Raw genomic sequence first — 17,921 nt, 5'->3', positions numbered from 1 at the left:
GATTACAGATGGGTAAGAGTCATGGAGGAAAAGCACCGGAGAGCAGAGAACCTGGGATGGAGAGACCTGGGTCTGGGGGATGATGGACAGCTCTCTGAGCATCAGAGATTTGGGCTAAGGAGAGGGTGTGGAGAAAAGGGAACCCTCCTACACTGTTGGTGGGAATGTAATTAGATGCAGCCCCTATGGAGAACAGTATGGAGGTTCCTTAAAAAACTCAATATAGGAGTTCCCACCATGGCACAGTGGTTAACGAATCCGATGGGGAATCATGAGGTTGCAGGTTTGATCCCTGGCCTTTCTCAGTGGGTTAAGGATCCGGCGTTGCCGTGAACTGTGGTGTAGGTCACAGACGCGGCTCAGATCCCACATTGCTGTGGCTCTGGCATAGGCCAGCGTCTACAGCTCCGATTAGACCCCTAACCTGGAAACCTCCATATGCCGTGGGAAACGGCTCTAGAAAAGGCAAAAAGACAAAAATATATATATAGAACTACCCTATGATCCAACAATCCCACTCCCAGGCATACATCTGAAAATGATGTAAACTCTAATTTGAAAAGATAAATGCACCCCAGTGTTCACAGCAGCACTACTGACAAGAGCCAAGACATGGAAGCAACCTAAATGTCCATCAATAGAGGAATGGATAAAAAAGATGTGGTACGCATATACTATGGAATACTACTCAGACATTTAAAAAAAGAATGAAATAATGCCATTTGCAGCAACACAGATGAACCTAGAGATGATCATACTAAATGAAGTAAGTCAGAAAGAGAAAGACAAATACCATATGATATCGCTTATAGGTGGAATCTAAAATATGGCACAAATGAACCTATCTACAAAACAGAACCAGACTCACAGACATAGAAAACAAACTTATGGTTGCTAAAGGGGATGACAAGGAGAGGGATAAATTGGGAGTATGAGATTAACAGATGCATACCACCATACATAAAATAAACAATAAGGATTTACTGTATAACTACACAGGGAGTGTAGTTAATATTTTGTAATAAACTATGGCAAAAAGAATCAAAAAAGAATATATATATTCTTATATATATATGTATAACTGAATCACTTTGTCATACATCTGAAACAAAATGATATTATAAATCAACATATATAAGTTTTAAAAAAAAAATTTCAGCTGAGCCCCACAGGAGGCTTTGGCCAGGCTCAAATGGAAGGAAAGAATGTTTCTAGAGGAAGCAGCCTATGTGGCAGTTGAGCAAAAATGTGCCTCAGAACACATTCTTGATCAAGGGACAGAGGATGCTGGGGTGGCCTGGGTGGGGTGACCACAGTGGGGGAAGATGAGGGTGGAGGGAGGCAGGCAGAGCTAATGGGGAGACCAAGAAGGCCGATGGGGTTTATATTTGACCCTGAAGGCCGTGGGAACCAGTTTGAAGGGTCTCAAGAGAGGAAAAGACATGATCGGATGTGAATTTTGGTTTGTTTGTTTTCTTTTTAGGGCCACACCCGGGGCATGTGGAAATTCCTGGGCAAGGAGTTGAATCAGAGTTACAGCTGTCAGTCTACACCGCAGGCACAGCAATACCAGATCTAAGCCACATATGCAACCTATGCCACAGCTCACAGCAATGCCAGATCCTTAATCCACTGAATGAGGCCAGGGATTGAACCTGCATCCTCATGGATATTAGTCAGGTTCTTAACCCACTGAGCCACAATGGGAACTCCCCAGATGTGCATTTTGAATGTAAGTTCTAATGCATATCATTCCAGCAACCACGTGAAAATAGACCAAGGAAGGGCCTTGGAGAATTCTGGGAGATAGTCACAACCGCCCTTGGAAACATGACAGGCCGTGCTAGGGGAGGGGAGGAGTTCCAGTCGTGGCTTAGAGGTAACAAAACTGACTAGTATCTGTGAGGACATGGGTTCGATCCACTTTGCTCAGTGGCATTGCAGTGAGCTGTGGTATAGGTCACAGACGAGGTTTGGATCCCAGGGTTGCTGTGGCTGCAGTGTAGGCTGGCAGCTACAGCTCCAAGTCAACCCCTAGCCTAGGAACTTCCATATACCAAGAGTGTGGCCCTAAAGAAAAAGAAAGAAAGACAAGAGGGAGAGGTATGATCTGGAGATAGGGCTGGCACACTTGGTGACGGATTGCACATGGGGGTGTGGGGTAAGAAGCCTTCAGGGACTCCTTGCCCAGCAGATCCTGGGGCCCCTTGAAGGGAAGATCATGAGTGTGTCTGAACAGGCTGGGTTCCAGGCATCCTGTGGCATCAAAGTCAGCATCTGGGTAGGTAGGGTTTGGTGGGCTGGAGATCAAAACGGGTGAGGTGGTGGCATATTGGGGGTATTTGAAGCCATGAGAGATGATGAAATCCCCTAAGAAGACGGAGGGTTTACAAGAGAGGGGAGCCTGAGCTGGAATCCAGAGGAACTCCCCAAGTCAGAGAGCGGGAAGAACTGGCACAGGACCTGCAGAGAGGGGAGGAATGAGTGACTCCAGAAAAGGCAGAACAGGATGAGGGTGATTATGCCATTTCTTTTTTCTTTTTCTTTTCTTTTTTCCCCCTAATGAATATTTATGACCTGAATTCTTTTTTTTTTTTTTTTTAAATTTTTTCCGCTGTACAGCATGGAAACCAAGTTACACATACATGTATACATATTTTTTTCCTCCCATTGTTGTGTTGAGATGTAAGTAACTAGACATGGTTCTCAATGCTACAGAGCAGGATCTCATTGTAAATCCATTCCAAGAGCAATAGTTGCATCCGTTAACCCCAAGCTCCTGATCCCTCCTACTCCCTCCCTCTCCCCATATTACGCCATTTCTGTCTAAGCAAATGCTGTCTTGCAGTTTGAGTCTGTGCAGGAGCCATCAGAGGCACCCTGGGAAGAAGGCTCAGCAGGCTCACAGCAGTGGCCACTTTCATTGACTACACTTCCAAAGCTTGTAAAACTAAGAGCACAGTTATTGTGGAGTATAGGCAGATCTCATTTTATTTCCCCTCACTTTTTTGTGCTTCTCAGATATTATGGTTTTTACAAAATTGAAAGTTTGTGGCAACCTTGCATCCAGCAAGTCTATTAGCTCCATTTTTCCAACAGCATTTGCTCACTTCATGTCTCTATGGCACATCTGGGTAACTCTCGTGATATTTTACATGTTTTCAGTGTTATATTTGTAATGGTGATCTGTGATCAGTGATCTTTGATGTTGCTATTCTAATTGTTTGGGAAGACAAACCGCACTCATTTGAGACAGTGAACTTAATGGATAAATGCTTTGTGTTCTGACTGCTCCACCCACCAGCCATTGCCCATCTCTCTCCCTGTCCTTGGGCTTCCCTATTCCCTGAGACACACCAACCCAACAACATTGAAATTAGGCCAATTAATAACCCCACAATGACCTCTAAGTGTTCAAGTGAAAGGAAGAGTCTTATCTTAAGAAGTTGCCATAGGAGTCCCTGCTGTCGCATAGTGGGTTAAGAATCCAGCTGCAGCTGCTCAGGTCACTGCAGAGGTACAGATTTGACCCCCAGCCTGGCACAGTGGGTTAAAGGATCTGGGCATTGCCGCAGCTATTGGTGTCGGTCACAGCTGCAGCTCGGATTCAGTCCCTGGCCTGGGAACGTCCATTTGCTGCAGGTGCTGCCACAGCCATTAAAAAAAAGAAGTTACCACAGCTGCCCCAAACTTCAGCAACCCCCACCCCGATCCATCAGCAACCACCAACATCGAGGCAAGACCCTCCACCAGCAAAAAGATTATGATTTGCTGAAGACTCAGATGATAACATTTTTAATAGTAAGGGATTGTTAAATTAAGGTACGTATGTTGGTTTTTTTAGACATAGTGCTATTTCACACCAAATAGACTATAGGATAGTGTAAACATAACTTTTCTATGCACTGGGAAACCAAAAAAAAATCAGGTGACTCGCTTTATTGAGATATTCATGTGATTGTAGTGGTCTGGAACCCAGCCCGCAATATCTCTAAGGTATGCCTGTGTTTTTATTTTTATTTATTTATTTATTTTTGTCTTTTGTCTTTTTAAGGCTGCACCCGCAGCATATGGAGGTTTCCAGGCTAGGGGTCGAATCGGAGCTGTAGCTGCTGGCCTATGCCACAGCCACAGCAATGAGGGATCGGAGCCATGTCTGTGACCTACACAGCAACTCACAGCAATGCCAGATAACCCACTGAGCGAGGCCAGGGATTGAACCCACGTCCTCATGGATACTAGTTGGATTCGTTAATCACTGAGCCATGACGGGAACTCCTGCCTGTGTTTTTTAAAAGAACGTGTTGTGAAGGGGGAGCTGCTATTCAATGCACATAAACTGTCAGTTCTGCAAGAGGAATAAGTTCTAGAGAACTGCTGTACAACGCGGTGCCCGTAGTTAACAATTCCACGTTACACAGGTAAAAATATAAGAAGGTAGATCTCATGTACAATGTTCTCAGCACACACACGCAAAAACAAAAAACAAATAAAATAACCACCTCTTTTATGGTGAGAACAAAAAGTAGAAGGACCAAGGAAAGTACCCTACAAGGTCTAAATACATCAACACAGACAGATCGCCAAAATCTACTGGATTTAAAGCCATTGTGTTCCAGTACCGACCACATGAACATCTTTTTTTTTTTTTTTTCACAAAATCACAAGACATTTTGTATGTTTTCTATGGATCATATTGGTAAGTGTTTTTTGAATACTAGTTACCCACCAAACTCGAACTCAGGATGGCGATTATCTTTGGAGAGCTAAAACTGATATTCTGCTTTTTTTTGCAAATAAATCAATGTATTATTTGAATAATTCAAAATGAATGTTTAAAATAAAGTGCTCACTGGATCTGGGAGATCGCTGGGGACTTGGTAAGAGGAGATTCCTTGAAATGATGAATGGAGGACAGGGAGCAGTGGTTTAAGGAGTGGAAACGGGCAAGTGTAGACAATTCAGTTTGGCCATGAAGACAGAGCAAGGGATTGGGCTAGGGGACCATGTGGTGTCCAGGGAAGATGGGAGGATGCTGAGGGAAAGAGCAGGAGAGGACAAGGGAGGGGGCGGGAGAGATGACAAAGTCCTTGGGAAGCGGTGGGGGGAGGGGGGACACAGAGCCCTGTGCAATGCCTGCCGGGTGCCCTTGACCCTGGAGCCTGTCTGATACATGCATGGCTGTACACCCAGCCCCAGCTCACACCTAAACCTAGGTCAGTGTCTGCAAAGCCATGGTGCAGTACAGCCTGGCCACCACTACAGCCACCAGAAGAGGGCAGCCTCGGCCTTCCAAGAAAAGCTGTGCCTCCAGGAGCCACCTCTCAGTAAATGCATGCACCCAAGAGCGACGTGACCCCACCTACAGGGAAGGGTCCCGGTTCTGCCATCCCCTCCCCGAGGACCTTGGAGAAGACAGCAGCAATAGAGTCAGAGACCCTTGTCATACTTAAACGACCCCTGCCTAGTGCATCACTCAACCGCTGATGTCCCTCAAGCCTCCTTTCCTTATAGGGTACCTGCTTCCTCACAGGGCTGTTGTCAGAATCACGATGCTAATAATTACCTCACAGGGTTGTGGCGAGAATAAAATGAAATCATGTACAGAAGATGCTTGGCAAAGCGCCTGGATCCCTTGGCAGACCAGAGATGCTTTTAATGTCCTCCACTGACTTCTAAGCCCTAGCACCCACGGCTCTGCCCTTCGGAGGCCAGCCCTGGGGGCCAAGAACAGTGCCCCCCCTCTCTGGGTTTTCAGAAGCAGAAGACTCTAGTCAGTGGGCTTCAGTCCTCTTCTTCACGCCTAGACCAAGGGGGCAGGAAAAGAGTCCCCTTCCTCCTCAGTCAGAGTGGAGGCTTAGCATGCTGCAGGGGGGAACATCCTAACCCTGTGACCAAGGACCCAAGGACTTCCCAAGTATGCTGCTCTGCAGCTGGCCCCCAGTTTCCTCAACTGCAAAATGGCCATCTCTCCCCTTAGACACCTCAAGGAGCTTTATGTGGGGCATGCATGAAACTAGCTGTGCAGAGCAAGAGCTGAAGCAAAGGGGCCCTGCAGGTGACATGAAGGAGGCCCATTGACCACTGAGGACGTTAACATGCATCTCTGATAAAGGCGAATCTGTGTGTTCCACCATGGTGCACACTGCTCTCCCCGCTGGAATCCCTGCATCCCTGTATCCTGCCCAGGCAAGCTCCCCTTCTGTTTCCTCCAGAATCCCTTTCTAGAATCCTCCTCACAACACCCAGCTATATTGCTGACCAGGGCTTAAAAGGGGTTCTTCCTCAAAATAATCATGACTAATCATTGAAAAATAACAGTAATAATAATATCACAAACTAAATGCCCACCAGGCTTGCTGCCACCTCAGGGCTTTTGCACTTGCTGGTCCTTCTGCCTGGACTGCTCTTCCCCTGGTTATCCACCTGGCTGGATCCTTTGCTTCCTTCAGACCTTCGTTCAAATCTCAGTGAAGCCTTCCCTGGCCAAACTATCTCAGAGCACAATCCTCTCTCCCAACATTCATGTCTCTCCCCCACTTCCCTTTCCCCCTTTAATCTTCTTCACAGCTTTTACCATCCAAAATACCATAGATTTTCATCATTTAACTTGTCTGTTCTTTAGAAAGCAAGCGCCACGAAGGAAGGGCTTTTTTTTTTGCTTTGTTTTGTTCCCTTGCTAAATCCCCACCTAGGAAAGTCCTTGGCCTCACAGCAGGTGCTCAGTAAATGTTTGCTGAATGAATAAGTATGTCCAGAGCTGTACGCTGAGAAAACTTTATAGCTTTAAAGGCTTTTATGAAGTCAGAACAAAAGGAAAATAGAAAAGTGAAGCCTTCAACTCAAGGACCAGAGTCTATTTCACTCCACACTGTATTGCCAACTCTACTTCGCAGTGTCTAGCACAGTGTGGGAGTTTCAGAGAATGAGAGTAAATAAGCAAAGTAAGAGAGCAGGAGGGTATTAAGACAACAGTGTTCATCAAATTAGAAATGCAGAACTGGCAACAACAACAAAACTCTAAAAGGATTAGTTAAGAAAATGTACAGTCACTTATTAAGATTATAAAAGAAAAAACAGGAGTTCCCATCATGGCGCAGTGGTTAACGAATCCGACTAGGAACCGTGAGGTTGCGGATTCGGTCCCTGCCCTTGCTCAGTGGGTTTGCGATCCGGCGTTGCCGTGAGCTGTGGCGTAGGTTGCAGACGCGGCTCGGATCCCGCGTTGCTGTGGCTCTGGCGTAGGCCGGTGGCTACAGCTCAGATTCAACCCCTAGCCTGGGAACCTCCATATGCCGCTGGGAGCGGCCCAAGAAATAGCAACAGCAACAACAACAACAAAAAGACAAAAAAAGAAAAAAAGAAAAAACAAAACCAATGATTAAAAAAGCTGGTTTGGTTTGGTTTGGTTTTAATTGGAAGCATACCACATATAGTCCTGTGCTGAGAAATCTGCAAATCCAAAATTAAAAAGGTGACCCACCTACCAAGGGACACACGTGCTGAGAAGTCTGCAAATCCATTAAAAAGGTGACCCGGAGTTCCTGTCATGGCGCAGTGGTTAACGAATCCAACTAGAAATCATGAGGTTGCGGGTTCGATCCCTGGCCTTGCTCAGTGGGTTAAGGATCCGGCATTGCCTTGAGCTGTGGTGTAGGTCACAGATGCAGCTGGGATCCCACATTGCTGTGGCTCTGGCATAGGCCAGCAGCAACAGCTCCAATTAGACCCCTAGTCTAGGAACCTCCATATGCCGTGGGAGTGGCCCTAGAAAAGTCAAAAAGACAAAAAAAAAAAAAAAAGTGACCCACCTACCAAGGGATGCACTTGGTTCTGATTTGGAACGTCAAGGCTGGCAAATTCTAAGCTTGTTTCTCCCTCATCCCTTAAACCCCTCTCACATGGGTGGCCCTTCCCAGGAGGGCAGGGGCCAATTGCAGGTCCCTCTGCTTCAGGTCCACCCACAGCAGCCAGGCCACGTGTGTGTTCAGTAGGCAGCGAGGGTCAGTGCACCAGTGGGGGGCAGGGGCTCACCTTGTTGGCACAGCTGAAGCCCAGCCCCAGCTCAGCCAGGACCTTCAGCACGCCTGGGCTGCTGTTGCACTTGACAGCGTAAAAGGGTCGGACTCGTGGCAGGCACTTCAGAAAGTAGAAGTGCTTCCTCACTACAGCACCCAGGTCGGCCAAGAAGAAGGCAGAAACCTTGTCCTGTACAACAACAAGGGTGAATATGAGACCCCACCCAAGGACCCCCCAAGCCTCCTGCCTTAAAGTTCTCTGGGGCTCCCTCCCCAAGCCTACAGTACATCCCAGGCTCTGCCATCCAGCTCCAGCCCCTCCCCTCAGGGCAGCTCAAACTCCAGCTCTATCCTAGCCTTCATTCCCACCTGCCCTCCATGTAGAATACCCTTCTCCCACAACTGTCTGGCAAATTCCTAATCTACCTTCAAGATTTAGCTGAAACCCTGCTTTTTCCCAAACCAATAAGGCAACTCTGCCTTTAATGCTCTCATTGCATTTTGTACATACTTCCAAAGTAACAGAGCTGTGTATATATACATGCCTCCTCCAGAAAAAGATTAATTCCTTGAAGACCAAAGCTAGAGCCTACAGTCACTGGCTTTCAATGAAGTCTTGAGGTAGTCCCACTGCCACAGCACCCATGCCCTCGGACAACTGGCTGTGGAGGGTTGAACATGTGTGTGGCCATGGGTGAGATCACATGACTTAACCCTTTCCTGGGATGCAGTTTCCCTTCTATGCAACACTTTTTTTACTGATGCCCACTTGGTGTCTAAGTGTACTTATCAAGTATGCTAAGTAAGGTACAGAAAAGACCAGACAGGGCTCTAGTTCTGAAAGGGCTTCGGTCTGGATGAGAACTAACCCTTTAAGCAATTACAAGCCCATTCAGTAAATACTAAACAGGAGTTTCTACAAAATGCAGTGGGGGCTATGGAGAAGGAAAATACAAAATCTGCCTGGGGTAATCAGGAAAAGGTGACCCAGATGAGTAATAAGCAATGAATGAAAGTAGGTAAGAAAGAGAGGCTGGGAGATGGGTGTTCCAGGGAGAAGCCTGGGCAAAGGAGTGATGGTGGAGCACGTGGAATCACTGGAAAATATGAGTAGACTGGCCCAGCTCTGATGGAAGATAATATATACTGTGGGAAAAGTCAGACATGGGGCTATGAAGGCAGAGGGTTCTGACTTGGATCCTGTCGGCAGAGGGAAACTCCCAAAGAATTCTGATTATTATTATTATTTTTATTTTATTTTTTAAATTTATTTCATTTTATTTTTTTGCCTCTTAGGGCCGAACCTGTGGAAGTTCCCAGGCTAGGGGTCAAATCAGAGTTGTAGCTGCTGCCCTACGTATGCCACAGCCACAGCAATGCCAGATCCAAGCTGCATTTGCAACCCAGAGCAAAGCTCACAGCAACACCGGAACCTTAACCCACTGAGCGAGGCCAGGGATAGAACCGGCATCCTCATGGATACTAGTTGGGTTCTTAACCCACTAAGCCACAATGGGAACTCCCAAGAATTCTGATTTTGAGCAGAGCTATGATAAAGTTGAAGGGAGTGAAGTGAGGGAAAGAAAAGATTAGGGAGCCTTTAGAGATATGAGGCCTAAACTACCAAGTGAAATTCCAGAAGCGCACACGGCAAGGTAATTTAAGGAGGCCGAATCCACAGAGCTTAGTGGTGCCCAGCTGTGGGAGGGGGATGTAAGGACTCCCAGGTTCCTGACTTAGAAGGCTGGGCAGGTGATGGTGGTGTGGTTTATGAAGGCGGGGGACACAGGAGGGGCAGGTTTAGGGACAAGGACCAGGAATTTGGAGATAAAATGAGCCTCTCGCAAATACCAAGGACTGAATACCAAATAAGTGAAAGAAGATGAGGGCCCTAAGGGGCAGCTTGGCCTGCTGGGGGAACAGAGGGCCCACCCCCCCACTCCCAGACCCTCACCGTGGTGGCCTGTGAGGCCCCCAGAGTGAGCTCCTCCAGCAGGTCTCTGGTGCTGAAGCCCTCCTCCACCATCACAAAGTCCGTTTCACTCAGGTAGCCAGCCATGCCGAGGAGGAGGAGCCGGTGGGCTGGATGGAGTTGCCGATGCCTCCGGCCGCCTTAGAAAGTATGCAACACACTGCGGGGGAGAGTGAGGGGGCCGCTGGGGGCCTGGCCTCCGCTGCGCCCCTCACCTCCCCAGGCCAGGGCGCCCCGTCCTGTCACACCCTGCCCTCAGCACAAGCCTGGGGAGCTTAGGTTCACTGGGAAGAGTGGGGACGATTAAGAATCCTGGACCGGGACAAGGCATTATCTGCCTAGATGTCATTGCCTCTCTGAGCCTCAGTCCCCCATCTGTAAAATGGACGAATTGTTTTGGTGATCTTTTCCAGTTCTGAAATTCGAGTTTTAGCAAAAGGGAAAGAAAGAGAGAGAAAGGAGCAGGAAAGCCGAGTAGGTAAATTTCCAGGTGCCTCCCGCCATCCTGACCACGCCCACCTGAAGTGGCTGCGCTTGGCCCCACCTAGGCATCTCCACTCGAAAGCTGAGGTTAGGGTCTGCTCTCTTGCCGCGTGACCTTGGGTACGCCCCGTCCCCTCTCGGAGCCTCAGTTTCACCGTTTCGAAATGGGGGTCGGGCTGGTCCTGACATGCTAGTATTCTAAGCGTGCATGGGGGTTCCACCTGGTGGGTGGGGGCCCGGGCTCCCAGGCAAGAACCCAAGGCTGAAATTCTGCCCAGGTGAGCCTTCCCGAGTGCAGGGCCGAGGTCCCGCCCCCCGAGGTCCGCTTACCAAGCCCCGTCCTCCTTCGCGGGGGCCAGAACCAGGCGCGCTGCTAGGGGGGGTCACCGGTAACCTCGAAACTTGTGCAACACCCCGAGAAGGAGTGGCAGTTGCGGAGCCGAGGCCCCTGCTGAGAGGAGGCAAGAGGGGCCGGGGAGCAGGTCAGCACTGGAGCCGCGAGCGCCCGCTCCCCAGGCTCCCCGAGCCACTCCCCGCACTCGCCTTAAAACGCATTTACACGGCTTCGGCCCATAGGTCTCCCCAGCGAGTGAATCTGCTCCTCTGCGCCTCCGCTCGCTCGCTCCCCCGGGCTCGGGCCCCGCGGCCTGCGCCCCGCCCGCCCAGCAGCCACTGACCCCCACGCCCCGCCTTCTACCCGCAGCCCGCTTATATAAGCCCCGCCCAGACCCCGCCCCTGGCATCCAGGCCCCGCCTCTGCTCGGCCACCCTCCGTAGCCTTGGCAACTGGGTGCCGGCATCCCATTGGTCGATTCCGACATAAAGCATTCAGCTCCGGGGGTCCGCTCCGGAAGGCTGACCCTCAATCCTGCCGAGACCCCTCCACCGCTATCCTGCACTGGGAAATCAGAACTGCAGCGCCGCCAGCTCAGAATCCCGACCATCTATCTACACGGTGGGACCCTTAGCTTCTAAATCTTGGATCTTAGAGTAAGGAGGAAGCCAAGGAGGTTTCCTGTTTGCTTCCGCCTTTTCTGGGACTACCTCAGCTTCATGGTGCCTCTCCTCTCTAAACCGGTAAACTGCCCACTCCTCCCTGGAAGCCGAGGTCAAATGATATTTCCTTGTATTACCTTCCTAATAAAATCCTTTTTATTTGACTATTCCAGCATCTTCTTTGATTCCTCCAACTCAAAACCCAGATGAAATGGTCTCAGAATTCCTTCTTGTGACTTTCCCAGCTCGGGGCAACCCCTCCCTCCATCCTACCTTCTGAATCTGGCAAACTCCTACTCCTCAAATAAAATGTGTCTCCTTCTCCGAGAAGCGTTCTCTGACTTCCTTAACTCAAATCATTTCTTATCTTTTACATCTCATGAACTCCTGCTCCTGCACATCCATCAAAGTCCAATATGTCACCTCCTCTGATGAGCCTCCCATGACTTTCCTAGCCTGGAGAAGCGGTGGAACTCTCAACACATATTTGTATGGACTCTTCACTCTTCTGGCTTTTGTCACCCATGGTGTGAGATTCCTGTTGTTTTACACTTCTTGTTGGGTTACACTTCCCAGCTAGTCTGTGAGCTTCCAGGGACAGGAACTGAGTGCCTGGCTTCTCAGAGCACCCAGTGCCTGGCGTAAAAAAAAGAGTGCTCAGTAAGAGTCACTCTCTGTACTACTCAAAAGCTAATTCAGAAGTTAATCTGAAACAATAATTGTACAAGAACATCCAAGCATTCTTGAAAAAGAAGAAAGAGGACATCCTCTATTTTATACGGTTCTGGTCTTTTAAACAGCATGGTGCTGGCACAGGAAGAGACAGTGGTAGAACAGAATAGAGTCTAGAACATGCATATTGAAAAAGTTTGGTATACGGTGAAGGCAGCATTTCCAATCAGTGAGGCTTCTGGTCTAACATATGTGTTCATATCCCCTGTTGAGCTGTAGGCTTCTTGAAAGCCAGAGGCACTTCTTGTTCTGTGTCTGTATCTCCTTAGGGCACCCCACACAATCTCATCAAAGCATCCTCAGCACACAGATGGTATAGAGCAGTGACCACAGAGTCTAGAAGAGCCATTTTCTGACCGCCACGGCCTGGCCACATAACTGCTGGATGTCCTTGGTTGGATCATCCTACTGACGCCACTTCTACCTGGCTTTATTTCTCCCTGTGAACTGAAACTGTCCATGCTGAAAGATTTCTCTGGGCCCTTCTGCCTGGAACGTTCTTGCTTCCTATGCACAGGAACAGCCTTTCGGGAGGCAGTCACCCTCACAGGAGGGGTCATTTTCAGGCCCAGTCTTCGAGAGATCTGTAGCCATTTGCATCATGGTATTAGTGACTGAAGTTCTCCTAAGAACAAGCATCTGCTGACAGGGAGGGAGTAGACCAGAGTGGCCATGGCAAAAACCTCAAAGAGAGCCCTCAAGAAGAGATAACAGGAGTGCCCGTCATGGCGCAGAGGATAACGAATCCGAGTAGGAACCATGAGGTTGCGGGTTTGATCCCTGACCTTGCTCAGTGGGTTAAGGATCCGGCATTGCCATGACCTGTGGTGTAGGTCGCAGACGCGGCTTGGATCTGGCGTTGCTGTGGCTCTGGCGTAGGCCCACGGCTACAGCTCCGATTAGACTCCCTAACCTGGGAACTTCCATATGCCACAGGAGTGGCCCTAGAAGAGGCAAAAAAAAAAAGAAGAAGAAGAGATAACAGTAAGAGGAGGGGAGAGGCACCCAAACAAACTTTGGCTCTATTTTTTTAAAAATCATTCTTTGCGCTGATTTTATTTGGATGCCATGGTCTAAGTCTGCCTCACTAGCTCTTTTCATCACCTGGCATATAGTAGACACATAATAGGCACATTCGATATGCTTACTGAATGAATCAATAAAGGTAAAAAGAAACAAACCATGATCCAATCTGTCCATGTATAATCTGTAGTAGTCAGAGCAGAAAAATCTGTCTCCCAGACTAGATACAAGTAAGCTGTGGCGTTATCTTTTTCCCTACTAGGTATATGATGTCACTGAATCTCCATGACAACCCTATGTCATAGGGGCTATAATTGTCCCCACTTTACAGATAAGGAATCTGAGACTCAGAGAAGTTTAGTAACTTACCCAGGATCACACAGCAAGTAAGAGTAGAGCTCAAATTGAAAACTCTCTAGCCTGGTCTTTAACCTTCTTGCTTAATTGCCAACCAGAGGCTGAGCATTCAGACCCCAGCTCAAAAAAAGTCACGCAGTCATCCTGCTGGCATCCAGTCCAAAGGCTGGTGGCCCCTTTCCTGCTAGTCTCTCATGGCACTGTTATCCACAAATGCTATGCAGAGCCCTCAAGAACATGTTGCTGGTGCAGAACAAAGAGGTTTTGATCTTTGGCCAGAATCATATTAGTCAATTTCAACCTATTCTTCCTAAGCCAATAATAATTGCAGTTGCAAATGCTGCAACAATAAAAATGTCTTATATGTGCATAGATCTGGAGTGTTTGTAAAATACTTTCCTGTTCATCAGTTCATTCTAGATTCCTAGTATTTCATCTGATTGGATATCAGTTAAATTTAGGTTTGGCTGAGGAAAAGGGAAAAGTCTAAAGTAATTGAGCCATTAGAAGTTCCCATGTGGGAGTTCCTGTCGTGGCACAGCGGAAACGAATCCGACTAGGAACCATGAGGTTGCGGGTTTGATCCCTGGCCTCGCTCAGTGGGTTAAGGATCTGGCGTTGCCGTGAGCTATGGTGTAGGTTGCAGACTCGGCTTGGATCCTGAGTTGCTGTGGCTGTGGTGTAGGCTGGTGGCTACAGCTCCGATTAGATTCCCTAGCCTGGGAACTTCCACATGCCTCATGTGCGGCCCTAAAAAGACAAAAAGGCCAAAAAAAAGTTCCCATGTGGTGTAGTGGGTTAAGGATCTGGCATTGCTGCAGCTGTGGCACAGGCAGAGTTTTGATCCCTGGCGGGGAACTTCCACATGCTATAGGTGAGGCCAAAAAAAAAAGTAATAAAGCCATAAACAGATTTACTCTACCATATAAGTAGTATAACACTGGAGGTGGGCAGTCCAAATCTGGTGTGACAGTTCCACAACATCATCAGGAACCAAGATGCCTCCTCTCTTTCAAATCTACCTTCCTCACTGCTTGGCTTCTAGTCTCATGGTCCAAAATGGCTGCAAGGGTGCCAGCACATTCCTAGGGCTAATATTTAATCAGTACATGTGAGTGTTACCAGACAAATTATTTATAGCCAGTGTCCTTTCTGATTGATCAGTGCCCATCTCTATACTGATTTTTAAATATTTTAAACACCAACCCTGCATGTTCCAGGCAGGAGGAAGCAACCATTTCCAAATTCCACATGCTAATTTCCCAGGATTGCTGTAACAAATTACCAAAAACTGGGTGAATTAAGACAACAGATACCTATTTATTTATTTATTTTGTCTTTTTAGGGCAGCACCCGAGGCGTATGGAGGTTCCCAGGCTAGAGATCCAATTGGAGCTGTAGTTGCTGGCCTACACCCCAGCCATAGCAACTCAGGATCCGAGCCACGTGTGCAATCTACACCACAGCTTATGGCAACGCTGGATCCTTAACCCACTGAGCAAGGCCAGGGTTCGAACCTGCCTCCTCATGGATGTTAGTCAGATTCGTTTCTGCTGAGTCGGGACGGGAACTCCAAGACAGCAGATATTTATAGTTTCACAGTTTCGGAGGCTAGAATTCCAAAATCAAGGTGTGGGCAGGGCCACACACTCTCTAATAATCCTAGAGGAGAATCCTTCTTGCTTCTGGTGTCCACTGGCAATCCTTGCTCTTCGTTGTCTTGTAGATGCATCACTCCAATCACTCAGCTATCTTCTTCTCACTGTGCCTTTTTTAAATTGTTTTAAATTTTAATTAAAGTATTTATAATGTTGTGCCAATTTCTGCCGTACAGCAGAGTGACTCAGTCATACACAATTAGACATTCCTTTTTCCCTGTGTCTTCTCAGCATCTTCCCTGGGTACCTGTCAGTCTCTGTGACCAAATTTCCCCTTTTAATAAGGACTCCAGTCATCTTGGATCAGGGCCCACCTGAATGACCTCATTTTAACTAGATTACCTGGGTAAAGACCCTATTTTCCAAATAGCATCACACTCTGCGATATTAGGCATTAGAACTTTAACATATCTTTTGGGGGCAGACACAACTCAGCCCATACCTGCTCCTGGTATTTCTTTCATCGTTGGCCAAAACATAGGAACACGGTGCCAACTAGCTGCAAGGGAGGCAAGAGTATGTCATCTTTATTTGGTATGTCATTGTTTTCTGCCACCCCAATAAAGTCAAAATAGTAAAGAAGAAAAGGAGAGTGCATAGTGTGTGGAGAGTGGCAGTCTCCGCCTCAAGTAGGAAAGGTCATTGCCCCTTTTTACAGATCACTGCCCTGGTTCAGAATGACTATGGGGTTTACTCCATAGGGAGGGGTGACAGAAAAGAAAATTAACATTGATTGAGCACCCACTGTATGACAGGCACCACGCTGGTTTAATCTTTAGACAACCCTGCAAGATAGGCACGATTAGTCCCACTTCACAGACAAGAAAATTGTATTAAATCTTCGGTCTAGGAATTCCTGTCGTGGCTCAGCGGTAACAAATCAGACTAGTATCCATGAAGATGCGGGTTCGATCCCTGGCCTTGCTCAGTGGGTTAAGGATCTGGTGTGGCTGTAAGCTCTGGTGCAGGTCACAGACGTGGCTTGGATCTGGCATTGCTGTGGCTGTAGTGTAGGCTGGCAGCTGCAGCCCCAATTTGACCCCTAGCCTGAGTGTGGCCCTCAAAAGATAATAAGTAAATAAATAAATAGATAAATAAATAGATAAATTGATTCTCTGTCTAGTGAGTAATAGGGCTGGGACTTAATTCTGGTCTGACTGACTCTGCCCATGAGCTGGGCCCTGGGAATGGAACGTGAAGCCAGAACAAAGAATGCTGAGAACAAGCCAAGAACAAACAGCCTGAGACTTGAGAGAGCCTAGCACTTGGAGTCTGACCCAGGATGAATTGGCAGAAAAGGCATCAACCCCACGTCAGCACAGTAAATTCCCTGAAAGCGTCAGTAAAGTAGAGACCCTGAAGTAACCAGAAACCAGAAGCTGAAAGCAGCATTAGCTATTGTTAGGTCAGAGTTGTCTTCAAGTTAAGATGGAAACTAAGTACTAACAGCAGCCATTATTTATTTTTATATTTACTTATTTTTATTTATTTTTGTCTTCTCTAGGGCCGAACCCACAGCATATGGAAGTTCCCAGGCTAGGGGTCTATTTGGAGCTGTAACCACCAGCCTATGCCAGAGCCACAGCAACGCCAGATCCAAGCCACGTCTGCAACCTACACCACAGCTCACAGCAATGCCGGATCCTGAACCCACTGAGTGAGGCCAGAGATCGAACCTGAAACTTCAAGGTTCCTAGTCAGAATCATTAACCACTGAGCCGTGACGGGAACTCCTATTTATTTATTTATTTATATATATATATTTTTTTTTTTTTTTGTCTTTTTGCCATTTCTTGGGCTGCTCCCTCGGCATATGGAGGTTCCCAGGCTAGGGGGTCTCATCAGAGCTGTAGCTGCCAGCCTACACCAGAGCCACAGCAAAGCGGGATCTGAGCCGTGTCTGCAACTCACACCACAGCTCACAGCAACGCCGAATCATTAACCCACTGAGCAAGGGCAGGGATCGAACCCGCAACCTCATGGTTCCTAGTCAGATTCGTTAACCACTGCGCCACGACAGGAACTCCTATTTATTTTTATTTTTGGTTGCACCCGCAGCATGAAAAGTTCCAGGGCCAGGGATCAAACCTGGTCACCACTGCAGTGATAATGCCAGATCCTTAAACCACTAGGCCACCAGAGAACTCCTGACAGTGGTCATTATTTATTGAGCATCTACTGTGCTCTGGGCCTGTATTCTGTGCTTAATAATAACAATAGCAGCTAACATTGCCTAAGTGCTTCCTATCATGCAGCCTTGTGGTAAGGATTTAAATAACCTTTAAATTCACAACAACCCTGTGAGGTTTGTACTATTAATATTATAGGACAGGAAACAAGCTAGAGAGGCTAATTCACCTGCTCAAGGTCACACAGCTATTGAATGGCACCACTGGGCTACATACATTTCCTCCATCCTAAAAACAAGCCTGCAAGATGGGAATTATTATTCTCATTTCGCAGTGGAGGAACCTGAGACCCAGAGAGGCCAAGTGATTTGTTGAAGATCACACAGCTGGTAAGTGGCAGAGCCTGGACCCAAACTCAGGGCTGTGCACTGGTAAGGAACTTGAAAATGGTACAGCCCAGGTTCATGCTGGAGCAGACTCTAACCCTTAGGACCCCCAAATTTTAGTTATTAGTGGACTGCATGTGTTCTCTGACACAGAGATAGGCAGGACA

General features: G+C 47.7%; 1 protein-coding gene across 12 annotated transcripts in view; it reads right to left on the bottom strand.

The window, feature by feature from the left end:
* AZIN2 (antizyme inhibitor 2) overlaps nucleotides 1-11,140 on the bottom strand; it is a 47,590-nt gene extending 36,450 nt beyond the window's left edge. For 6 of the 12 annotated variants that reach the window (XM_047793143.1, XM_047793133.1, XM_047793132.1 and 3 more), the window contains exons 1-3: nucleotides 10,804-10,895; nucleotides 9,973-10,150; nucleotides 8,035-8,208 (exon numbers count right to left, since the gene is read on the bottom strand). In XM_047793143.1, coding sequence (XP_047649099.1) covers nucleotides 8,035-8,208; nucleotides 9,973-10,077 — 279 coding nt within the window. In that variant the 5' untranslated portion in view covers nucleotides 10,078-10,150; nucleotides 10,804-10,895. Of the gene's footprint in view, nucleotides 1-8,034; nucleotides 8,209-9,972; nucleotides 10,151-10,803; nucleotides 10,925-11,016 lie in introns of those variants that run through there. The other 6 variants (XM_047793135.1, XM_047793137.1, XM_047793144.1 and 3 more) reach the window with 5 other exon arrangements.
* Between the last annotated feature and the right edge of the window lie 6,781 nt (nucleotides 11,141-17,921).

Source organism: Phacochoerus africanus, chromosome 8 (assembly GCF_016906955.1).
Source record: "Phacochoerus africanus isolate WHEZ1 chromosome 8, ROS_Pafr_v1, whole genome shotgun sequence".
Lineage (NCBI taxonomy): Eukaryota > Metazoa > Chordata > Mammalia > Artiodactyla > Suidae > Phacochoerus > Phacochoerus africanus.
This window is presented reverse-complemented; position numbering and strand designations above follow the sequence as displayed.